General features: G+C 40.5%; 1 protein-coding gene across 5 annotated transcripts; it reads right to left on the bottom strand.

Moving 5' to 3' along the window:
- Nucleotides 1-1727: 1727 nt before the first annotated feature.
- On the bottom strand, nucleotides 1728-26042 carry Rsrc2 (arginine and serine rich coiled-coil 2). 5 transcript variants are annotated; one of them, XM_090319960.1, is made up of 11 exons: nucleotides 25912-26042; nucleotides 21755-21857; nucleotides 20238-20394; nucleotides 18312-18355; nucleotides 15663-15875; nucleotides 13738-13941; nucleotides 11299-11421; nucleotides 8426-8505; nucleotides 5963-6195; nucleotides 5056-5145; nucleotides 1728-2582 (listed from the first exon to the last, which is right to left on the bottom strand). In XM_090319960.1, the coding sequence occupies exons 3-11, from the start codon at nucleotides 20340-20342 to the stop codon at nucleotides 2403-2405; spliced, it is 1272 nt and encodes a 423-aa protein (XP_090176086.1). In that variant the 5' UTR covers nucleotides 20343-20394; nucleotides 21755-21857; nucleotides 25912-26042; the 3' UTR covers nucleotides 1728-2402. The 5 variants fall into 5 exon arrangements, with proteins under 5 accessions (XP_090176086.1, XP_090176083.1, XP_090176085.1 ...); XM_090319957.1 differs by having other exon boundaries at nucleotides 15663-15853; XM_090319959.1 differs by lacking the exon at nucleotides 21755-21857 and having other exon boundaries at nucleotides 25912-26041.

Below are 26042 nucleotides of genomic sequence, written 5' to 3'. Positions count from 1 at the left end.
AGAAAAAAGCTGGAAGTGATGCTGAGGCTCAAGTGGTAGAGCTCTAGCCTTGAGTAAGTCCAAGAACAGGGCTCAGGCTCTGAGCCCAAGCCCAGGACTGGCAAAAAAAAAAAAAAAAGAAAAAAGCCACAAGTGGTGCTGTGGCTGAAGTGGTAGAACTCTAGCTTTGAGAAAAACCCAAGGACAGTGCTCAAGCCCTGAGCCCAAGCCTAGCCTAGGATTGGCAAAAAAAAAAAAATTCTATCCAGCTGGGTGCAGTGGCTCAACACCCAAGCTGAGAGGTAGGGACATAGCCTTGAGCTGAAGAGCTCAGGGACAGCGCCCAGGCCCAAAGTTCAAGCCCCATGATCACCAAAACCCCCCAAAACAAAAACTTCACATTTGTCCTCCATTTTTTTTTTTCCTGTTGTGGGGTTTGAACTCTGGGCCTGGGTACTCTCCCAGAGGTCTTCAGCTCAAGGCTATCCTGCTCTACCCATAGTGCCACTTCTGGTTTTTGGTAACTGGAGATGAGTCTCACTGATTTTTGTGTCCAGGCTAGATTTGAACTTTGATCTGCCAATCTCCAGCCTCCTGAGTAGCTGAGATTACTGGCATGAGCTAACTCATGCCTGGCTCCTCTTATTTTTTTTTTTGCCAGTCCTGGGCTTGAGCTCAGGGCCTGAGCACTGTTCTTGGACTTTCTCAAGGCTAGAGCTCTACCACTTGAGCCTCAGCACCACTTCCGGCTTTTTTCTATGTATGTGGTACCAAGGAATCAAACCCGGATCTTCATGCATGCTAGGCAAGCACTTTAACCACTAGGCCAAACTCCTGGCCCATCCTCTTTTTTTTTTTTTTTTTAAAAAGGCTGATCCTCTACCACTTGAGTGTCACCTACATTTCTGGCTCTGCTAATTGGAGATAGTTTGGGGGGGGGGGGGAACCTTCATATTAAGATCTTAGCCTCATGAGTAAAATTACAGGTGTAAGCCACCAGTGCCTGGCTTTCCCTTAGTGTTCTGAGAACATCTATGTAACCTAGCTGGCATTGAATTTAGGATTGTTTCAGACTTCTAAGTGCTGGGATTTTAAGGCATGGACCATCATATCCGAGTACATTATCCATGGAAATTTTATGTTTCAATTACAGTGGTTCCAGACCAGGCTAGGCTGCATAGTGAATTCTAGACTAGCCTTTCATCTTAGCTCCAAGGCAGCCCAGGAAGAAAAGTCCAGTGGATTCCAGTTCTAGTGGCATGAACCTTGTCATTTCTGCAATGACAGAGAAAACTCATAAAGTTCATAGCTGGGTTCTTTATCTCAAAGGAGGGCTAGAGGCATGTTGTGGCACTATAGGGCTTGCCTAGCAAACACCAGGTCTCAAGATCAAATATCAATACAACACAACAAAAAAGAGGGGGGAATGTCTGTGTTGCATTGTACTCTTCCTAGCATGTGATGTTCTCCAATAATGTATTCAAGAGCAGAGGAGAGCATCACAATTTGGTTGTCATGACAATAAATGGTTTCAGCTTCTCTCACATATCTATGCCCTTTTTAATTTGATGACAATTTTTTTCCTAATATTTCAGTTAAGATAGTGCTGAAAAAAACAGGTAAAGAGCAAAGGGCATACAAAGGACTTGTTATAAGGCACTTTATTAAAATAAAAGTGCTTACATCCTTTAAATGCATTAATCTATTTCCTGAATAACATGGAATAATGAACAAAGACTATACACCAGTTCTCTTATAATAGTAGGAAACAGTGTTTTAATAATAAATTTGCTTGCTCCATTTTCTTTCACATTTTTTGCTCACCATGGTATTGCCTATAGCATCACTATTCTTAAATTCTAGCCAGTGTTTTGTCATTGCAATTGCAAAAATGCTACAGAAACTAAAACAAATTCAAACAAGAATGCCAGGTTAACTTAAATTTACACCAGTTTTGAGAAAACCATTTTTATTATCATCACCCAGCTTATTTGTGCTGGATTATGTACCAAATGGCCAGATCTTCTATAAAGAACATCTACATAACATTTCTTTCATGTTTTCAAGAGATGAAAATAACTGTACAAGGTTAAGTACAAAAGTACACAAGACAGTGGACACGAAAAAAATCTATGAGACAGACTTTATCCCACCTGCAGCTTCAACATATTTGAAAAGTAGAATTCATGAACTAAAAAATATTGTCCTTCTATAGTCCTGTCAAGTTTAATGGAAGTGGGTTTAACCTGATTACAACACTAACACCAGTATCACTGATCTGATATTTACAAAATATCATATTTTTCAATAAATTAAAGTCAATGCAACACCCATGCAAGCTAGAATGCTAGCTGTTTGGTGAACAAGGACCTGATATCAGAACAAGTCTCTAAGGTCCCAAAACTTGAAAAGCGTGACATTTCTCAAACCGCATCCATTCCTCTCATCGAAGATGTGAAACCCAAACCCATCCCTCTCTGCGTGTGGGTTTGTGATCTTGCCATTTCATACTGAGCATCAAGATTTCGAAACACTTCTTCTTGTTGCTTCAATGTCTTATAACTTTCTTCATCAACTGAGCTGCATCCAGCTTCGTCTTCACTCTAAATGTCAGGTATCAAGAGATTAAGATGAATGGTACTAATTCTCATACAGTATTCCATTGAGAGGGTTAATTGTCATTATATATAACACACAATTATGTAATCTATCTATCTATCTATCTATCTATCTATCTATCTATCTATCTATCTACCTACCTACCTACCTACCTACCTACCTATCTAAAATTAACAACACATAAGCCTGCACACATTTCATGGAAAAAAAAAAAAAAAAGTAGAAATCTGAACAGAAGTGTTTCAGGGATAGCAGTGTTTGCAAGTTTAAAAGGTTGGTGAAAATGAGGGACCGGGTGATGCTGTACTTAATATCTTTTAATAAATAAATAAATGTACTTAATATCTGACTTATGTAACTATAACCCTCTGTACATTAACTCTCAAAAAAAAAAAAAGCTACTGAAAAATAGCATCTGAACAAAGACTAGGTATAAAAAGAAATCATGCCTTTACTTTCTACTTAGCGCCCCCTACACTAATAATAGAGGATGATAGAAAATGCAAATATATGTAGACTTGTTAAAGGAATAGTGAGCTTAGTGAAGCTTAGTTATAATTCACTCAATAAAAGCAGTCCTCTTAATAGTAACCTAAGTGGAGGTAATGATAAACCTGTCCAGACTCTTCTACACTGAAATTAACACTCACCTATTGTTCAATAAAAACAAACTATCACCAATATAAGAGAAGCCTGTAACTTCACACAAGATTAATCTAGGAAACCATGGGTTGGGGAAAATACCCCAAATGCCAGTACCTGAGAGGCTGAGACAGTTTAGGGCAGGCTAGGCTATACAGTGAACCTGAGGCTAGCCTAGGCCACTCATGGTAAAACAGTCACAGGAAAAATAAAATAAACTTTCTCCAGGCACAAACTGAGTAATGATCAATTAAAAAACTGGCCAACTTAAAAGGAATACACACCATCAAACAGTTAAGGACTATAGCTTTTGCTAAAGCCCTATGAATTTGGGCTGCGAGTTTGGCCTACTGGTATCATGCTTGCCTACGATGCATGAAGTCTTGGGCTCAATTCTTGGGTACCACATACATATTAAAAAAAAAAAAAAGCCACACATGGTGGGGCTCTAGCTCTAGTCTTGAGAAAACCCAAGAATAGTGCTCAGGCCCTGAGCCCAAGGCCAGAAATGGCCCAAAACAACACACACACACACACACACACACACACACACACACACACACACACACACACACACACACACCCCCCCCCCCCCCCCATGAATTAGCTGGCGCTGGTAGCTCGACACCTAAATAATCTTAGATACTCAAGAGTCTGAGTGAGATCTACTGAATGTGACTCAAAGTGTAAAAACTCTTAAATGGGGCCGGGAGTTTGGCCTAGTGGTAGAGTGTTTGCCTAGCATGCATGAAGACCCGGGTTCGAGTCCTCGGTACCACATACATAGAAAAATGCCAGAAATGGTGCTGAGGCTCAAGTGGTAGAGCTCTAACCTTGAGAAAGTCCAAGGACAGTGCTCAGGCCCTGAGCTCAAGCCCATGACTGGCAAAAAAAAAAAAAAAAAAAGCCAGAAATGTGGACGAGGACTTTGGCCTAATGGTAGAGTGCTTGCTTAGCATGCACAAAGGCCAGGTTCCATACCTTGGTACCATACACAGAAAAAAGCTGGAAATGGTGCTGTGGCTCAAGTGGTAGAGCGGTAGAGCTCTGGCCTTGAGAAAAGACCAAGGACAGTACTTAGGCCCTGAGATCAAGCCCCATGACTGGCACAAAACGCAAACAAAAAAAAGCCAGAAATGTTATCCGTGGCTCAAGCCTAGGCCTGCGTTCAAGACCCAGAAGTGGTGTACATATGTGTGTGTGTGCATACGAATACATACACACACATTTGCACGCATACACGTACATTTAGTGAGGCACCCAGATGTTCACACTTGTTCTGATTTACTCAGAAGGCTGCAATCTGAGGATCACAGTTCCAAGCCAGCCCAGGCAGGGAAGTCCTGAGACTTATCTCTGATTAACCACCAGAAAACCAGAAGTGGTACTGTGGTTCAAGGCTAGCATTCTGCACTTGAACTCGGGGATAGTTCCTCAAGTTTTAAGACTCTCACTAAAAATCAACAATAGCAAAAATCTATGTATTAATCTGGAGAACAAACAGAAAAGTACAGGAAAATAACTATAACTGACATAGTAATTAATCATTTCAGCCTGAAATGTTGCTATAAAAATAGTTCAAATCAGGTAGGCATGGTGGCTCACTCTTAGGTATTCAGGAGGTTAAACTCTGAAGAGGATCAAGGTTCAAAGGCAGCCAGAAACTTCCAGAAAATGGCAAGTAGGGCTTGGCTCAAGGGTATGGTGGTAGCCTTGAGCTAAAGAACTCAGGGACAGTGCCCAGGCCGAGTTCAAGCCCCTTGACCCACAAAAAAAAAAAAAAAAGTTTTTATCAATCTTAAAAGTGTAACTTACCTTAATACCCATTAATTTCCTAAATTTGACATTTTGGTCCTTGTTTCCAAAATTCAACTTCTCCCATATTTCAGCAGACTGGGATTTGTCCTGTTAAGAAGCATTATTTTTAGAATACTAAAAAACTTAAATACCTCTCAGGATTCTCCCCAACAAAAGAATCATGTATGGCATTCTTAAAGGAAACATTTAGGCTCCGTGGCTCCCGTCTGTAATTCTATTCAAGAGGCTGAGATCTGAGGATTGCGGTTCAAAGCAAGCCTGGGCACTAAAGAATGGGAGACTCATCTCCAATTAACCACTAGAAAACCGCAAATGGCCCTTGGCTCAAGGAGTAGGGTGGCGCCTTGAGTTGAAGAGCTCCATGACAGTGCCCAGACCCAGAGTTCAAGTTCCATGACTGACACCTCCCCCCGCACCACCAACAAAAATTAATGGCAGTACTGGGTCTTGAATTCAGGACCTCATGTTTCTAGGCTACTGTTCTACCACTTTATACAGATCCCACCCCTTTCTGCTGCTGTTATTTTTGGATAGTGTCTCTTATTTTTGTCAAGGGCGGGATGTGGATCTTCATCCAATTACTTATCCTGCAAAGAAACCTGAAATTACAGACATGTCCCACCACCGAAGGCTATTGCTTGAGCAGGGTTGAGATACACTTGCTTGCCCAAGCTGGACTTGGCACACATTTATGGCATAGTCTCTTGATGTAGCTCAGTAGTAGAGCGAGCACCTTCATCTAATATACAAGGATTGGGTTTATTTGTTTTTATTTAGTCGGTCGTGGGGCTATAGCTGAAGTGGTAGAAAGATACCCTTGAGAAAGCCCAAGGACAGCATTCAGGCCCTGAGTTCAAGCTCCAGTACTGGCAAAATAAAAACAAGACAAAACAAAAAAACTTACCCCTTCTTTCTTGCCTTGCCAAAGCATTTTTCTTTTTTTCTCTTGTTCAGCAAATTTCATTGGGTTCACAGCTGCTGGGTTGTAATAGCTAGGCACAGCAATCCCTGTTTCTGCCAATGCTTTAGCTTGCAGGGCTGCCATTTGAGCTGCCATAGCAATCTGAGGAGTCACTTGTGTTCCTGATGCCAAGAGGGCAGCAACATTGAGAACAGAACCTCCGGTGGCTGCAGCAGCTGAAGAGGATAAAAGCAGGAGTTTGCAGGATTATGACCACTACACACACATTACGGCACTCTCCATGGCGATTCCCCTATACCAGAGTTTCTACTCACAACCCTCTTCTCTCTTGGCTTACTTGTTCACAAATGAAGCCCTACAACCTGAGCCACACATCCAGTCCAGTCTTTTACTGGTCATTTGAGAGATGAAGTCTTGTAGACTTTCTTGCCTAGGCTGGCTTTGAACCAAGATCCTGTACATCTTGGCCTCTAAAGTAGCTAGGATTTACAGGCTTGAGCACTGAGTAAATTTCATGTGAAATCAAGCCCTGACAATTTTCCACCATAAACGTTTGTTTTGTTGAAAAGTCAAATTACTTTTAAAAATACAGGCTTAGGACCAAGGAGTTAGGCCTAGTGGTAGAGTGCTTGCCTAGCATCCATGAAGATCTGGGTTTGATTCCTCAGTACCATGTATACATAGAAAAAGCCAGAAATGGTGTTGCGGCTCAAGTGGTAGAGTTCTAGCCTTGAGAAAGTCCAATGACAGTGCTCAGGCCCTGAGTTCAAGGCCCAGGACAAAAAAAACATAAAAAAATTACAGGCTTTGGGGCTGGGAGTGTGGCCTACTGGTAAGAGTGCTTGGCTAGCATAGGTAAAGTCCTGGGTTCGACTGCTCAATACCACGTACACAGAAAATGCCAAAAGTGGTGCTGTGTAGTTTTCAGAAAGCTCAAGGACAGTGACAGGTTTGACAGACCTCACAGTACTCAGGAAGCCAAGATCTGAAGAACATGGATCAAAGCCAGGGTAGATAAAGACTGTTATCTCAAGTTATTACCAAAAAACTGAAAATGGAGCCGTGGCTCAAAGTGCTATTAGCAAAAAAATGATTAAGAGAGTCCCAGGTCTCAAACCCCAGGACTAGCAAAACAAACACCAACCAAGAGACCAGAGTGGTCTCCAATTTGGGATGGTCCTGTTTTCATATTTAAGTATCAAGGCTACAGTCATTTATCTCTATATTCAGCTAAAAAAAAAATCCATATTCTAAAAATCAGTACAAGAGGCATTTAGTAAAAGTGCTGTATCAACAGTCTAGGATTCATTTACCAGAAAAACATCTGTACAAATCAAATTAAAAAATTAAATTCATGGGGCCGGGAGTTTGGACTAGTGGTAGAGTGCTTGCCTAGCATGCACGAAGACCCGGGTTCAATTCCTTGGTACCACATACTTAGAAAAAGCCAGAAGTGGTGCTGAGGCTCAAGTGGTAGAGTTCTAGCCTTGAGAAAGCCCAAGGACAGTGCTCAGGCCCTGAGCTCAAGACCAGGACTGCCCCCTCCCCCCAAAAAAAATCCAATTCATAAAGGGACCGGAGCCAGCTAGGCAATAAGATTGCGGGTTTCATCCGAAATAAAAAATAAAAAATTCGTGATGTAAAAAAAAAAAAAAAAGTTTACAAAATTGTAAGGGCCGGGAATTTGTCCTAGTAGTAGAGTACTTGTCTAGCATGCACCAACAGCAGGGTTCAATTCCTTGGTACCACATACATAGAAAAAGCCGAAAGTGGTGCAGCGGCTCATATGATAGAGTTCTAGCCTTGAAAATGCCCAAGGACAGTGCTCAGGCCCTGAGATTAAGCCCCACAACACAAACAACAACAACAACAAAAAAAACAAAACTGTATTGAAGGGGAGTAGAGTTTATTTTTCTGTTTTTCTTTTTTGTTGTTTTTCTTTTGGCTTTTTCTTTGTTTCTAACCCAGCACTTCATGCATTAGTACTAAACAAACACTCTATTACTAAGTCACACTCCTGGGCCTACCTTTTTGTTTTTTTATTTTTTTTAATGAGTCACGGGGCTTGAACTCAGCCTGGGCACTGTCCTTGAGCTCTTCAGCTCAAGGTTGCCACCCTACCTTTGAGCACAACCCCACTTCCATTTTATAGAATTTATTTGGATATAAGGTCCTTTTGTCCCTGGCTGGCTTTGAACCTTGATCCTCAGATCTCAGCCTCCTGAGTAGCTAGGATTACAGGTGTGAGCCACTGCATCTGGCTTGAGCTCTACCACTTGAGCCTCAGCACCATTTCCAGCTTTTTTTTCTTTTTTTTTCCCTATGTATGTGGTCCAAGGAATTGAACCTGGGTCTTTTGTGCATGCTAGGCAAGCATGCTATCACAGGCCAAATTCCTGGCCCGGTTTTTTAATTTCTAAAAACATACCACACCCATCATCATACCTGCAGCGATTTCTTGTTGTTTTTGTTTTTCAACCATTTCCTTTTCTCTCTGTTCTTGTAATTTCTTTGCCCTTTCCAATCTGTCAAAACAATTTAAGTAAATTTAAAGTAACAATATAAAACTAGCATGTACAGTTATACTTATAGGGACACATAATACAATTTAAAATTGTTAATGTTTAACAGGATCCTACAAGCAGCTGGAAGAATATTTCCATATTGTTTTTATGTTATCTATTGGGAACTCATTGATGTACTTGTTGGATTATCTTTGAGAGCTAGCATCAAAACAACAAAACACCAAGAGACAATAAAATGGCAAGCAAACTAGGTCATTCTTTACCATCTTAATAGGGTGAAGATGAGGGTAAGGAGTTGGGACTGCATTAGAAAATTATTTTATTAAGTGAAGAAATTAATCATTAGCAAAGGACCTGCTTATACAAAATATAAATTCATCCTCAAATGAAATAAAAATGAATTTGTATTACACACAGGAAAATATACACATTCAGTACATTTTGTCAATTTTATCTCCTTTAAAATATACAGTGACAGCTTTGTAATCAGTTTCTGGAAGAGAAATCCCTTTTCTTCACATAAATTCCTTGGTTACCAATCATCAAAAAGTAAGTAAATAAGTGTGTGTGTGTGTGTGTGTCCTATACGTATATACACACATACATCAATGCTACTCCTTCCTCTTTATCGTGGTACAAAGAATCAGGATTGGGGAAGAAGCGTTTATAGGGACACATGGGTAACAAATTACAGTGCTAAGTCAGCTGTCATTTAACAACTGCTTAGATTTACATGAAGATACATTTAATAAACTAGATTTTACTCCTTATCAATCATATATTCACAAAACAGTATAAATTCGACTGCCCTCAAAGAATAAAACTTTCCATTTCTCTTTTATGCCTGGCCTGGGGATTGAACTCAGGGTCTTAGCATGTCCCTAAGTTTTTTGTTTTTTTTTTTTTTGCCAATCCTGGGGACTGAACTCAGGGCCTGAGCACTGTCCTTGAGCTTTCCTCAGGGCTAGTGCTCTAACAGTTGGCCACAGCACCCCTTCTGGCTCTTTCTATGTATGTGGTAGCAAGCAATCTAACATGGGTCTTCCTGCTTACTAGGCAAGCACTCTACCACTAGGCCAAACTCCTGGTCTGTCCTTAAGGTTTTTTTTTTTGCTCAAGGCTATATCTCTAAGACATGAACCACAACTCCACTTCGGGCTTTTTTTTTTTCCTTTTTGGTAACTGATTAAAGATTAAGAGTCTAAAAGGACTTTCCTGCCTGGGCTGGCTTTGAATCATGATCCTCAGGTCTTAGCCTCCTGAGTTGCTAGGATCACAGTGTAAGAAAGCAGGGCTGGGCCCAGCTGAGAATCTTTCTTATTATGGTAACAATGAAATAGAAACAGGCCATTGAAACAATGAAATAGAAACAGCTTTTTAAATTCTGACAACTAAAAACAAAAACAAGGAAAAAAATTCTTCATCATCAATTAAGTAATCTAGGTCAAAACAGTTTTAGAAACTAGAAACCACTCCAACTTTTAACCCGAGAATGAAAACATAATTGTATACAAGAGTAAATTTGGGTCTTAGAAAATACTCGCTAGCAAACCATTTAGTATCAGTCAGATTTTGTAGTAAGTCACTTTCTAAATGTTGATTTTAGTGTCAGAAACAAAATATAAGCGACTAGTATTGGTTGTATTCAAGTGGCCATTGCAGGTCTGCACTAACTCCATTCACTGCAGTGAGAGTGAGTGGAGTGAAGAGGGGTGAGCTCACACCTTTGCTGCTGCTGTTCAGCTTGAATTTCTGCCAGGCTGGGTTCACAGGGCAGCAGCACACCAGGTTACATTGTGATAACTGTATTTTTATAATGGAAAAAAATACAAACTCAATTTTGTAAAGAAAAAAACCCCCAATCCAAAGAATTATTTTTCAGAATATGTGAAAAACTGCAAATAATCACTTGGAGTTTACTTCATTTCTTGCTTCCTTTGAGGCAGCTCTTTGAAGCAGTTTACAGATACTATTCAACTGTGCTACGGATGTGGTCCACAACCACTTGTTCCTAAACAGAAAATTTAAGAAACATTTTCTCTATGACAGACAACAATTTGGTTTATAATGTATCTATCAGTTGCCACTTTATACCGAGGCCGGGAGTATGTCCTAGTGTTAGAGTGCTTGCCTAGCATGCATGAAGTCCTGGGTTCTAGTCCACAGAACCACATACACAGAAAAAGCCGGAACTGGCGCTGTGGCAAGTGGTAGAGTGCTATCCTTGAGCAAACAGGGTCAAAGGACAGTGTCCAGGCCCTGAGTTCAAGAACCAGGACTGGCAAAATAAATAAAAGTTAACCTATTGATGAATTTAAGTGTTCCAGGTACTGTCCTTTCTTGAGAAAGAGAAACATGACAAAGCTAAGTTATATTAAACACAAGAATCAAAGTTCTTAAACTAGAACTCTTAAAAAATGAGTTTAAATTTCTTATTAAAGAAAACCAGTTAATCATAAAAGCAAAAATCTCTTATAATCCTAGTTATCAAATAAGTGAATGTACAAAGAATTTTAAAAAAATGGGCTCAGGGACATGGCTTAAAACTGCCTTGAGCACCTGCCTTGTAAATGTGAGGCCTTGAGTCCAAAACCCATTGCTGCCAAAACAAACCAAAAACAAAAAAACAACAAAAAAAACCCCTAGAAACTATCTGTATAGTTCCACTTTTACAAAGATAATAGTACCTATTAGTAGAGCATGTGAATCATCCAATGATTCAACAGAACTAATTTTATTCACACAACTGACTACTGTTGAAAAGGAGAAAATGAAAACGAAAAATACGCATACCTCCGAGCTAAAGCTTCTTGTGCATCCATTGCTGTGTTTCTGCCTCTGAAGGGAGGTGGACTGGGAGTCCGGCTTAAACTCCTGCTGAATCTTCTCGGCTTTTCAATTCTCTTCTTTCTATCTCTACAATGAATTATATTTCACATGTCTCATATGGCCAAACAATATAGAAATCAATTATCAAAATGGTAAAAAATAAAAAATATAAACAATGGCTAAGACTAGACTCAGATGTGATTCTTTTTATAAGTTATAATGTATATAATGAGGAATAATAGGTGATTCCCCCCCCCCCAATACTGGGGCTTGAACTCAGGACCTAGGCACTGTCCTTGGGCTTTCTCAAGACTAGCACTCGATCACTTAAGCCATAGAACCACTTCTGGCCTTTTCTGCGTATGTGTTACCGAGAAATGGAACCCAGGGCTTCATGTATGTCAGGCAAGCACTCTACCACAAGGCCATGCTTCCGGCCCTAGATGATCCTAGGGCATCCCTCACACACGTTCAAACAAATGGTTTTTAATTTAAACCAATAAAGCCCAGGCGTGGTGGTTCATACCTGTAATCCTAGCTACTCAGGAGGCCGAGGTCTGAGGACTGACATTCAAAGCCAACCCTGCAAAGCCAGGCCAGACATTCTTTATGTCCACTTAACCACTAGGAAATCAGTAAGTGGTGCTGTGGCTCAAGGGGTAGGGCAGTTGACTTGAGCTAAAGAGCTCAGGGACCATGCCCAGGCACATAGTTCAAGCCCCACACCACAAAAAGAAAAACAAACAACCTGCCCCACCCCAAAACCCAAACAAAGAAACAAATAAAGGGCTGGGAGTGTGGCCTAGTGGTAGAGTGGTTGCCTAACATGCACAAAGACCCAGGTGCAATTCCTCGGTACAACATACACAGAAAAAGCCAGCAGTGGCTCTGTGGCTCAAGCAGTCAAGCTCTATGCTTGAGAAAGCTCGAGGACAGTGCTCAGGCCCTGAGTTCAAGCTCCAGGGCTTGGGGGGGAGGTAGTTGCTTTTCATTTTTGGTGTTACCAAGGTTGGGTCTATTATACCCAGGGTCTTACACTTGCCATGAAGGTGATCCACCAAGCAGGCCAACAGCCTCTCTTGATTAGCTTTTACTTAAAGTCAGTCGGGACACATCTCCACTTCTGACCTTTTTTTTTTTCCTTTGGCTAGTCCCAGGGCTTGACCTCAAGGCCTGAGCACTGTCCTCGGGTTTTCTCAAGGCAAGAGCACTACCATTTGAGTGACAGCACCACTTCTGGCCTTTTCGATGTATGTGGCACAAAGGAATCAAACTCAAGTCTTTGTGTATGCCAGGCAAGCACTCTATCACTAGGTCAAACTCCCAACCCCACACTCTGGCTTTTTCTGGCTAACTGCACATTCAAAGTCGTTGGAAGCCCAGTGCAGTAGCCCACACCTATAGTCCTAGCTACTCAGGAGGCTGAGATCTGAGGATCTCAGTTCCAAGCCAGCTTGGGCACTAGAGTCCATGAATCTCATATGTCCAATTAACCATGTAAGAGCTCAGGGACAATGCCCAGGACCAGGGGTAGGGCAGTAACCTTGAGCTAAAGAGCTCAGGGACAGTGACCAGACCCAGAATTCAAGCCCCACAACTGGCAAAAACAAAATAAAACACCAAGAACAACAACTTTGGAATTTCTCTGCCCTGGCTAACTCCAAATCTCAATCCTTAGACGTTAGTCTCTTGAGTAGCTAGAATTACAAGTGTAGGCTACTACCACCCAGCTCATTTCTTCATAGATAAGTTAACTTATTATTGTGTTAGTATATGTACAAAATAACTATCCTCTGGATCATTAACACAAAACTTTTCATCCAGTTCCCTGAATCATTATGATCCTAACCAACAAAGTAAGTCTCTAAGCACACATATAGGCTTTCTATTGTCTTAATATAAAGAATGAAAAGACTGTCCTAGCTGCTGTGCTCCCTATGGTTCTGGACTTTTGGAGCAAGTTATTTATTAGTCTTTTTAAATGCACAATATGGCTACTTGGTGTCAGCACATCTCTCACATGCTAACAACTATCCAATTATTGGTTCATAAATACATTTTTATCCTCTGGGTCTTAGCTTCCTGAGTATCTAGAATTATAGGTATGAACCTATGGTGCTCAACTCAGAAGTATATTTTATTTTCACCTACACATCAGATTCATGAGAACCTTTTGTGCATGTGTAGGTGTGTGGGGGGGCGGGGGGAGGAGAAATAGGGTGAGCATGGAACTCAGGGCTTCAGGTATATTAAAGTACTAAGTTATATCCTAGGTTGATTTTTACCGATGAAGCTGAAAGTTGTATAATCTGTAAATGAAGCTGTGATTTACAATTTTGATATTCTTAAGATGGGCTCTTGGAGGGATCTATACGATTTTATTCAGGATATCGTGTTACTTACCGACTTCTACTCCTTGTCCTGCTCCTGCTTCTAGTCCTATGCCTATGTCTTGATCTTGAGCGGGAACGGGATCTGATCCGTCGTTTTCTTTCCCTGCTTCTGGATCGAGACTTCTTTCTTTCCCTGCTTCTGGACCGAGACTTCTTTCTCTCTCTGCTTCTGGATCGAGACTTCTTTCGCTCTCTGCTTCTACTACGATGGCGCCTAAAATTCAAATGCACAATCTTAATAGTTTTCTTCTCCTTTTCTTTCTTTTTTGAGACAAGGTCCAATACATTTATCTTACCCCAATTTAAAATTTTTTCAACCATTTACATTTTGTGCTTTACCAAACTATAATTTGAGTGAGTCTATCACTACAAATACACTGCCCACAAAATTTTCCAAAGTGTTGAACACTGGTTTCTTTTCTTTTTTTTGTTTTGGCCAGTACTGGGGGTTGAACTCAGGGGCCTGGACACTGTCCTTCGACACTGTTTGTTCAAGGATAGCACTCTACCACTTGCCACAGAGCCATTTCCGGCTTTTTCTGTATATGTGGTTCTGTGGAATAGAACCCAGGACTTCATGAATGCTAAGTAACCACTCTACCACTAGGGCAAACTCCCAGGCCCTAGTTTCTTTTTTTGCTTTCTGCCAGTTCTGGGGCTTGAAGTTTGGGTCTGGGTACTATCTATGGGCTTCTTCTGCTCAAGGTAAGCACTCTACCACTTAAGCCACAGTGATACCTCTGCATTTTCCGCGATTAATTGGAGAGTAGAGTCTCAAGGACTTTGCTGTCTGGGCTGGCCTCAATACACCATCTCAGAATAATAAGTGGAAAAAAATGGGGGCTTGAGATATGGTTCAGTGATAGTTCCTGCATAATAGCCTCGGGTTCTGAGTTCAAGTCATAGAAAAGGCAAAACAAAAAAATCCTAGTTTAGGAATGAATACATTCTACATCAATTATTTGATTTAGTTGGCTTAAACTGTATAAGCAGTTTAGCAATAAAAATTCTTCATTGCAATGAAGATAAATCAAGGTTAGCCAGGCACAGTGGCTCATAACTGTAATCTTGAGATCCTCAGATCTTTGAGGATTGGAGTGCAAAGCTAATCTGGGGAGGAAAGACCATGAGACTCTTTCCTCCAATAAACTACTCAGAAACAGCTGGATATGGTGCTGTGGCTCAGTGGTAGAGCAAGAAGAGGCTCAACAACAGTGGCTCAAGCCCTGACTTCAAGCTCCGGGACCAGGAAGCGAGGGGGCGGGGAGGAGGGGAGAAGGGAGGAGAAACCAAGGTTAAAGGCAATCTAGCTGTTATTAAAATATGCTAAAAAAACATCCATTCCTTTGTCTTGGAAAACATATGTAGATTTACCAGAAAGTAAAGCACAAAAGGCTTTAACCTCATAAGTGGCAAATATGTCAAGGCAGCAAGAAATGAACAATTTCCTGAAGCCAAGTATAGAACAATCCCAAGTACTGGGATTGTCAGAAGAGTGTTCTAGGACAGCCAAGGTAAAAGGTTAGTGAAACTGCATCATAATACTCTGGGGCACGGTGGTGTGTGCTTATCATATACACAAGTGGGGGGCAGTAAGTAGGAAGACTCGAAGTCCAGGAAAACTTGGGCCAAAAGCCCGAGATCCTATGCAAAACGTAATAAAAAGTCTGACAGTATAGGCCTAGTGGTAGAGAAGACCCATTTCAACAATCTGATGCCCTGAGTGCAAGTACCACCAAAAATTCCCTAATGAAGGCTAGGCATGGTGTAGTACACTGGCAATCCCAGCCCTTGAGACTAAGGATGGCTACAAGTTGAAGATGGCATTCACTACATAAGCAAAAGCATTTTTTGTATGCATGATGAAGTCAACGGATGCTCTCTACAACTTAATGCTATCAGAAGGCACTAAACAACAGCACTGAAACGACTTGCCTTTCACGGGACCTTGATCTTGAATGACTTCTGCCTCGTGATGACTTTCTTTCTTTGCGTTTATGTCTCTCCTCACCATTTTCAGATGAATTTAGTCGTTCTCTTCCTTTATCAGAAGAATGTTCTTTATCGTTATGTTCTTCAGACTTGTGTTTCTTAGAGGATTTATCTTTGGATTCATGTCTTCTTGCCTGTTTTAAGAAGAAGTTGGTTCTTTCAGGAAAATAGTGCAACAAAAAGAGTTAGTATGGGTATCAGAAGACAAAAATGTTGTGATGCAACATTAGTAACCTTAGGAGTGTGTGGCAAATAAAAAAACTTCTAGTTTCACATCACCCAAATGTTGGTGTAATTACTGTTTTTCTTTATAAACATCAAAAATGTAATTGCTCCCCCAAATATTTTGAATACTCAAAACTGAAATAATGGAAATTTGTTACACCAGACAAAGAGGAATCCCTGATGTATATTTTATGTAACAGAATGCAAATCATGTATATACATCAACTTCTAGATTCAGAATACATAATAGTCCATTTTAAAATTAAGTTATAATGGAGTTACTAAGGACAAGAACAAATGCATCAGGAAGGGCATTTCTAATTAAATAGTGAAGCATAGTTAACTTACTAAAATTTCTTAGTACAGTAGTATCCCTTTTATAGGTATGCAGCCTGCCACACTCTCTCTAAAAGACAAGTCTTCCGTTTTAATGTCTAAACTGAAGTAATTACTATTCCTGTAATAACTTTAGAAGACACAGGGCTTTTTTGCACGTAAGATAGAAAATGGCAACTTTTTTATATTTTACAAAATCTATTCACACAATCACCAGGCCATGATGCAATGCACACTCGAAGACATAAAAACCAAGGTTTTCACACCATACGCATTCAGAGACTTGTCTAAAGTCAACTGCAAGGTCAAGTCTCCACCCTACCATTCAAATACCAAAAACAGTAGTAAGTACTAAGTGTTACAATTTCCTAAATTAATATTCAGTAAACTCTTCTTGTATTTAAAACTTAAAATTCCAAACTTCTGAGGATCATGAAACTTTAACTCCAAAAAGGATCTCAGTTTCTAATTCATTATCCTTTTTTTTTTTTTTGGCCAGTCCGAGGGCCTGAACTCGGGGCCTCAACCTTGTCCTTGGGCTTTCTCAAGGCTAGCCCCCTACCACTTGGGCTACAACACCACTTTTGGTTTTTTCTATGTATGTGGTACCAAGGAATGGAACCTGGGTCTTTGTGCATGCTAGGCAAGCACTCCACCACTAGGCTAAACTCCCAGCCCCTCAGACTCTAATAAGATCAACTAACATCAACTGCACAGAGACCCCATGATTTTTTGATAACCAAGTCACCACTTCATGGTGATATCACAACTTCCCCAAATAGGCTATACCATATGTCCTTCAACTTTAAGACTAACTTATCTTAAAATAAAAAGAACCTAGCCAATCACTTGGAACATGCATGATAACACATCTGAAAACAATCATGGTCATTTTTATTTTGCAGAAAAAGAGACCTGGAGACACAAGCTAAATTTTAGTTCATGACCAGTTCTCTATAATGACCTTAGGGGAAAAAAAAATTTCCTCTATTTTGCCATTTTAGTGGCAACCTGGAAAAACTTTAAATGGTTAAAACTTCCAGAGGTTTTAGCGCTTATTTCAAACATAACATTATATTAATTTTTAAAAAGCATTAAAACCCTTAACTGATTTAAGATATATTTAAGGGAAATAGGAGTTTGAATGACTAATAGTTACCTTATCATGAAGTAGGCTTATTATTTTGCTATCTGAGTCTGCAGCGTCTTCAGTTCAGTCTCTTCGCGCATTAGCACGCTGAGTATGATTTATTATAGAAATGTTATCATGTGAGCTAAACAAATAATCATTTTCACAAAAACTCTCCTACATAAAAATTTAACAGAGCTTCCATTAGGGGGGTGGGGGGAGGTGAAGTCCCTGCCCATATTAGTTTTAAGAACCCCTTTCCCAGCCCCCATCAACTCTATTCCTTTTCTATTACTTCTGCTCTTGTTTGTTGGCTTATTCCTTAAGTTCTCAAGTGGGAAAGGCAAATTAAACTGTCCTGCAACACAGCCGCTGTCTTGCCTCAAGTCACTGCCACCTCTCCAGCTGGCATGTACATACCTTTATGGTCAATTGAATACTAGTAGAGCAACTGAATTAGCTGAACTAAAGACAAGAGAACTTTCATTATCTTTCATGAAGAAAAGGTACCTCATACCTACCTAGTGTATTGATACTTTTTAAAGCTAGCTGTCTAAAAATCCTGAGCAGTTGTCAGGTGTAAGAAGACTCAGGACCTCAGATTAATGGAAGCTCTGTGTGACAGGCCTAAAAAATCCAATAATATTCTTCATATGAAAATTTTATTGTGAATATTTTCACAATACCAAAATTAAGTTTCTGAAGGTACTTTTCACATGAATTATGTTCTTGAAAAATGATGAATCCAAATCATGCTTATTTTATATAACCCAATTAAACCATTAAAAAAAAGTCTCAAGTTTTAGTACTTACCTTGGCAAGTCACACAGACACACAAACATTTCTATCAGATTTTTTTCTAAATATTTTAAATTACCTATTCACTACAAAGTTTTAATTACCTCTTTGCTTCTGCTCCGGCTCCTATGTTTTCTTCCTTCATTGTCTGTGAATACACACCATAAACAAAGATAAAGATGTGGAAAGATTATTTCTTAGAACACCAATTCTAATGCAGTATAAAGCAATTTCAAGTCCATTTGGCTAATTATAGACTCTAATTTCTGTTTCTCTTATCTTTTTTTTAAATTATTTCTTTTTTTGCCAGTTCTGGAGCTTGAGCTCAGGGCCTGAGTACTGTCCTTGGGCTTTCTCAAGGCTAGGGACTCTACCACTTGAGCCACAGCACCACTTCTGGCTTTTTCCTGTATGTGGTACCAAGGAATCAAAACCAGGGCTACATGCATGTTGGCAAGCACTGTTAACACTACGCCATGCTTCCAGCCATAACATCTTTTTTTTTTTTTTGGTTGGTTGTGAGACTTGAACTGGGCCTGGTTGCTGTCCCTGAGCTCTTTAGCTCAAAACTAGAGCTCTACCACTTGAGACATAGCAACACTTCCAGTTTTCTGGTGGTTAAGTGGAGATAAGAGTCTCATGGACTTTCTTGCCCAGGCTGGCTTTGAACAATGATCCTTAGATCTCAGCCTCCCAAGAAGTATTATAGACATGAGCCACCAGTGCCTGACACCATGCCTTCTCTTTCTGTCTAAATTTCTTCTATTTCCCCAAGTACAAGAATATGCAACATTTGGGAATACCAAACTTGTTTCAGAAACATTTGAACACAGGTCTTGAATATATGTGTATAGATGTAGACAGTATAGCAGCAAGGTCCTTGTTGCAGCCTCATCTGTGAAAATAGTGCTTTTATCTTTTTTTTTTTGCCAGTCCTGGGGCATAAACTCAGGGTCCGAGCACTGTCCTTGGGCGTTCTTAAGGCTAGTGTTCTAGCACTTGAGCCACAGCAACATTTCTAACTTTCTATGTATGTGGTATCAGGGAATTAAACCTGGGTCTTCGTGCATGCTAGGCAAACACTCTACTACTAGGTCAAACTCCTGGCTTGAAAATAGGTTCTAATGAAACATTCTAATCAAAACATTCTTGTTTACTTCAAAGGATGATAAAGTTCAGAATAATGCATTATCACCTATGAAGTATGGACATCCATAAAATAGTTTGAATACAATTTGCCAATGTTAATATAGATTGAATAAAAACATCCAAAGTTCATATATCTGTATGAGGGCATTTTAGTTTCTCACAAGGAAAAAATGATCCATAAAAATAATGAATATGGGGCCGGGAGTTTGGCCTAGTGGTAGCATGCTTGCCTAGCATGCACGAACACCCGGGTTCTATTCCTCGGTACCACATACATAGAAGAAAAAAAAAAAAAGCCGAAAATGGTGCTGAGGCTCAAGTGGTAGGTAGAGCTCTAGCCTTGAGAAAGTCCAAGGACAGTGCTCAGGCCCTGAGCTTAAGCCCAGGACTGGCAAAAAAAAAAAAAAAAAAAAAAAAAGTAATGAATACAAGACACTGGGAGTTTGGCCTAGTGGCAGAGTGCTTATTTAGCGTGCATGAAGGCTGGGGTTCGATTCCTCTGTACCACATACATAGAAAAAAGCCAAAAGTGGTGCTGAAGCTCAAGTGGAAGAGCTCTAGCCTTGAGAAAGTCCAAGGACAGTGATCTAGCCCTGACCAAGTAATCCTATCTACTAAGGAGGCTGAGATCTGAGGATCAAGGTTCAAAGTAAGCCCAGGCGGCACAAAAGGACTGAGACTCTTACATTCAATTAACCTCAAGAAAATGGGAAGTGGGGCTTGGCTCAAGGGTAGGGCGGTAGCCTAGATCTGAAGAGCTTCAGGACAGTGCCCAGGTGCTGACCTATCAATCTATCAATCAATCAATCATCCTTTATTGCCCAGTTTCAATCAGATAGTAGACCCATTAACTTTACAAACAAACCAAATTTACTTCTTACCTGACTTTCGTTTTCTTTCTCTTGACCTTGATCGTGATCTTGAATAATGATGTTTTGAGGCTCTAGGAGAAACAGATACATCTGACTGCTCTTTTTTCTTTTCATTATCTGGGGATGTCTTTTCTGGGGCTAGTCCATCTCGTTCTGTATCACTAGCCTAAAAGTTAAAAATAATTAAACATCTTAATTACATTTAAAATGACACCAACTTCTTTCATCTCATTGAGGGAGCGCTTCCTTATATAATTCAGTCTGGTCTTGAACATGTGATCCTTCTCCTTTCCCCATCCTGAATGCTGGGGAGTATAGGTCTATACCACTATGTCCTGCTGTTTCCAATTCCTCAAAAGGGTGAAAAAATGAGGATGGTTATCCTCAAGTTCCAACCCAAATCAAGCAACCAACCACCCAATCAATCAGAAGGACCAATTTCTAAGTTGCTATGTGTGTGGTACAGTAAAAGAGGCATGACACAAAATGGCTAATTTGAGGCCAGAAGCTCGGCTTAGGGGTAGAGTGCTTGCCTAGCATGCACGACGACCCAGGTTCGATTCCTTGGTGCCACATACATAGAAAAAAGCCGGGAGTGGTGCTGAGGTTCAAGTGGTAGAGCCCTAGCCTTGAGAAAGTCCAAGGACAGTGCTCAGGCTTTGAGCTCAAGCCCAATATTTGCCAAAAAAAAAAAAAAAAAAAAAAGCTAATTTGATAGCAAGCAGACATATGTAATTAGATTCAATTAATTCAATTTCTAAATTATTACTTGTGTACCTCATTATTTACTGAACCCAGGGGCCCTTCATACACTGGGTAAGTGTGCTTTCACATAGCTATACCTTTAGTTAGTTTTAAAACAGTGGGAGAGGGGCCGGGAGTTTGGCCTAGTGGTTAAAGTGCTTGCCTAGCATGCACGAAGACCTGGGTTCGATTCCTTGGTGCCACATACATAGAAAAAAGCCGGGAGTGGTGCTGAGGTTCAAGTGGTAGAGCTCTAGCCTTGAGAAAGTCCAAGGACAGTGCTCAGGCCCTGAGCTCAAGCCCAGGACTGGCAAAAAAAAAAAAAAAAAAAAAAAACAACAATGGGAGAAATAATAAAAGGCTCCAACCATTTTCAATGAACCGAGAAAATATAATCCTTTTAAAAAAGCTGATGGGCCGGGAGTTTGGCCTAGTGGTTAAAGTGCTTGCCTAGCATGCATGAAGACCCGGGTTCGATTCCTCGGTACCACATACATAGAAAAAAGCTGGAAGTGCTGCTGAGGCTCAAGTGGTAGAGCTCTAGCCTTGAGAAAGTCCAAGGACAGTGCTCAGGCCCTGAGCTCAAGCCCAGGACTGGCAAAAAAAAAAAAAAAAAAGCTGACATTACCATTACTGTTTAATTCATTAATTAACCTGGCAAACATTGAAAAGGCATTTACAATGTGGTATTAAAAAAGTTTAGAGACCAAAGACTGGAATACATTACAACTTAGGGATTGCTTCGAGAATACTATGTATGAATAAACAGAAATTTAACTTACCTGAGAACTCAATCTTAATTTCATTAACCCTCTTTAAAGAAAACAGCCCTTGGCACAGAGGTGCAGCAAAATATCGTCTGCCTCTCCTCATTTATGCTCTGGGCTGTGGAAACATTAAGTTGTTTCTGCTTTAAAGCATTTTATAAGCAATTAGTACAATATAAATTTTATTTTGTAGTGCTGAGGATCAAACATAGGGGCTCATGCATGCTAGTCACTCTTGCATCCTCAGGACCCTTGCAACCAAGCAGAGTTGAGGCTCTGAGTTCAAGCTTGTTACTGGCCCCAAGTAACAAAAACATAGAATTTCCTAGAGACCCAATTTACTTAAGGGTAAATTTTTTCATACTTGAAATATCAGTAGTGTTGTAAAGTTACAGGAGGCAATTATCTGCTAGTCTCATAACACAGCACTCAGCACAGAAACAAATGAGTTTCAGTCACCATGTTCCCATTAAAATTATTTCTGACTAGGCATGTAGGTCAGTGGTAGAGCACTTACCCAGGCTGCAAGGGGTGCTGGGTTCGATCTCCATTACTGGGGATTAAAAAAAAAAAAAATCTGTGCTTTCACTGAACTGTGTGGTCCAAAGTTCAAGAGAAAGAAATTGGAAGACGGGTAACTCTAGCGGCATGGCTCAAGCCCAAGTTCAAACCCTAGTTACACACCAAAAAAGTAAAAATAAAAGTTGGGAGTATGGAAAAAAGCTTCAAGGCAAAATAAATAAATAAATAAAAATAAAAAAACCCAAACCAAAACACCAGAATTTGAAAATTCCCTTGAATCCAAATTTGATAAATTAGAATGGAAACAAACACACTCAGCTGTTATGTACAAAGATGGATAGTAAGTGTTGTGTCTGACTAAAGGTAATGAAAGGAACAGTCAATACAAAAAGGGGGCTTATAACTTGGAACAGGGAGGGGAGACTAATGTATCCGTATTAGGTTTTAAGCAAAAATGAGCCAGCATGTCACCCACAAAAATCAATGTTCAGCATCTGCTCTTTACAGAGAACGTTTACCAACTTCTCACTTAGAATACCAGAAGAAATCTGGATTGAGGGGCCCCGGGAGTTTGGCCTAGTGGTTAAAGTGCTTGCCTAGCATGCATGAAGACCCGGGTTCAATTCCTCGGTACCACATATATAGAAAAAAGCCAGAAGTGGTGCTGAGGCTCAAGTGGTAGAGCTCTAGCCTTGAGAAAGTCCAAGGACAGTGCTCAGGCCCTGAGCGCAAGCCCAGGACTGGCAAAAAAAAAAAAAAAAAAAAAAAAAAAAAAAATCTGGATTGAACAATCACTATATACTACTCTTAGCAAAATTTAGTCCAGAAAATAAGTATGAAGCAAAATGAAGGAGATGGGTATAATGACAAACACTTATAACCCCAATCTTTGGATTCCAGAGTTTGAATCAGCCTAAGCCACATGGTCAGACTTGTCTCAAAAATCCAACACACAGTGAGGAGTCTTACACCTGTCTTTATAGCTGAGATCTTAAGATGACTTTTGCTTTAAGTCAGCACAAGCAGCAAAATCAACATGACTCCATCTACAATTGACTAGAAAATATGATTGGAGGTGTGACCCAAGTGCCAGTAAGAAAGCCAGTTTGAGTGAGACACTCATTTCAAGCCCCCATCCCCAATGAAAAAGAAACACTACACCATGTCAAAAACCAAAGATACATAGTTTAAGGAAACAACTATACAGGGGAGGATCTCACTCTAGTACATAACTACTACTTTCTCCTTGTATGAGGACTTTGTAAAATCATACAGATGAAATGAGCAACATATAAAACAATACGTCTCCTTTTCCTGCTGTATGTCGACCAGCAATAAAAACATGTCATTTGATACTGTTTCAAAACATGAACATTTTCTTGTTTTCAGCATTATTCTTCTGCCCTTAATGACTGTTTTAGATTAGTCTATTACATGCTTAGTGCTATCTGGTAAAAGAAAAGTCCTAGGTTGTCAGGGCCTGCAATCTGAGCTTCAGGAGACTGAGATCCAAAGATCACAGCTCAAAGCCAGCCCAGGCAGTAAAGTCAAGAAACTCGTATCGCCAATGAACCACCAAAAGGCCAAAAGCGGAGCTGTAGTCAAGTAGTGGTAGAGCACAAGCATTGAACAAAAAAGTTCGGGGACTGCTGAGTTCAATCCCCAAGACTAACACAAAAGTTTTAAGAATAATTTTTAAAAGTTCTTGGGGGGAGGGGATGCAGAAGTTTGGCCTAGTGGTAGAGTGCTTGCCTAGCATGAACAAAGACCCACCTACATAGAAAAAGCTGGAAGTGGTGTTGTGGCTCAAGTAGTAGAGTTCTAGCCTTGAGAAAGCCCAAGGACAGTGCTTAGGCCTTGCATTCAAGCGTCAGGACTGCCAATTAAAAAAAAAAAATACTTGAGTCAGGTGTTAATGGCTTACGTTTGTAATCCCAGCTACTCAGGAGAGTGAGATCTCAGAATCATGGTTTGAGGACAATCAAGAGAAGAAAGTCCATCAAATTATTGTTATTAAAGCTACCACAGAAGTGGAAGTGTACCTCAAGTGGTGGAACACTAGCCTTGAGCACAAAAACAAAAGCTCAGGACAGTACCCAGACTCAGCATGGCACACACACATACAAAAAAGACTTGAAATCAGATACATGTCATTGATTTTCTTCCTTCTAGCTGGCCTAGATCTTGCAATCCACATGCTACTGTCTCCAAAGTGCTGAGATCATAGGCATGTACCACCATGCCTAGTCTCAGTCTCATTCACTTTTCAGAGCACCAAAGGTAGGCCTGAAAAACAACTTTTTTCAACGTAGCACTCAGCCCAGGCACTAAGTTTTCAGTCAGTGGCTTATTTAAGCTACATACTTAACAGGACAGAAGGCAGGCAATAGAAAAATCACTACCCAACACAGGTCATTAACCACACATTTATAATCTGTAAAAGATACTAAAGAACAAAACCATCCTACCACCAAGTAGATATGAGTTAAATTTATTTCCATGAAGACATTTTATAGTGTGTATAATGGAGATACCTGGAGGGGGGGGGGGAAATCAAACAGTACAATTACCCCGAAAGTGTAAGCTTTACTTCAATGTAGCAAGAGATTTAGATTTAATAGTACTAACTACAAAATAGCTTTCTACTATTGTATAAATTTGTAAGTCACCTTTGCCTCTTACAGTTTATCTTGAAAACCCAAACACAGTCTGTAACATACTAATCATTCTTCCAATGTAAAGAAGTATTCTAAGACACTTCTCCAGGGGGATTGTCTTATCAGAAGAGGCACTGCAGAAACAAATGTTTTAACTGACTTCACTTTCTAAAATACTGAAACCCAGGGAAAACACTGCCTTTTACTTAAAAGTATGCTGAACTCTGCAACACTAACAAAGGAAAACGTCAATCGATTAGATCTACCAATACCAAGCCACCTACCATTCCTTTTAAAATCCTATCAAGAAAACCCGATTAGGTTCTGGAAATGGAAGGTAAAGGCAGAAAAACCATTCAGCCATTTCTACTTTCTGGTACTCCAGTTATTAGTAAAAGTTAACTTGACATCTAAAAGCCCTATTTGTTTCTGGCCAGCAAAAAAGACGTTAATCACACAATAATAACATGATTCATCAGAAACGGGCATCTTAAGCAGGCTCACTGGAAAGAACCAGTCATTTAAGAGTGATAGCCTGGGACCAGTCGGGATTTTTGAAATACTGCATCTCACTGGGTCCACGCAGACGAGCCTTGTGCCTCCGTGCTTTTATTTATTTACCTATTTTACTTGTTCTAGTCGCTTCTCTCCACGGCAAACCTAAGGTTCTCAAGCCCTAAGAAAACTCAATATACATCAGCGCACTGGACACTGTTCCAAGGGCCGAAAGGAACAGGGGGCTGGCAAAGAGGTGAGAAAAAGTTCCAGAAAAAAAAAAAAGGGAGAAGGAAATCCCTGCGGCTCCCCACTCGGATCCCCACGCCCGACCTCCCCCTCCCGACAGCAGGGAGCCATGATGGCGGGTGCAGACGAAGGCCGCGGCGCCATTTTGTCCACACGGGCGGACAACAGCTTCAGGAACCGTTTCCCCACTGTCTTAGGAAGTAGCAGGAAAAATGTCCCCGGTTTTAAACCCAAGAGTCTGGTACTCACCGCCATGGTTCAGAGTCCAGGCCGCTAAGGCGGCGCCTCCACTAGCCGTGTTCAACAATACCGGCCACCACGAAGCTTGGCTACGGACTAAATAGCTCGCGCGAAAGACCCGGATGCCACAAAAGCAACGA

The sequence above is a fragment of the Megascapheus bottae genome, chromosome 28, assembly GCF_031878675.1.
Source record: "Megascapheus bottae isolate mThoBot1 chromosome 28, mThoBot2.hap1, whole genome shotgun sequence".
NCBI lineage: Eukaryota > Metazoa > Chordata > Mammalia > Rodentia > Geomyidae > Megascapheus > Megascapheus bottae.
Note: the sequence above shows the minus strand (reverse complement) of the source record. Positions and strands in the feature narration are given on the sequence as shown.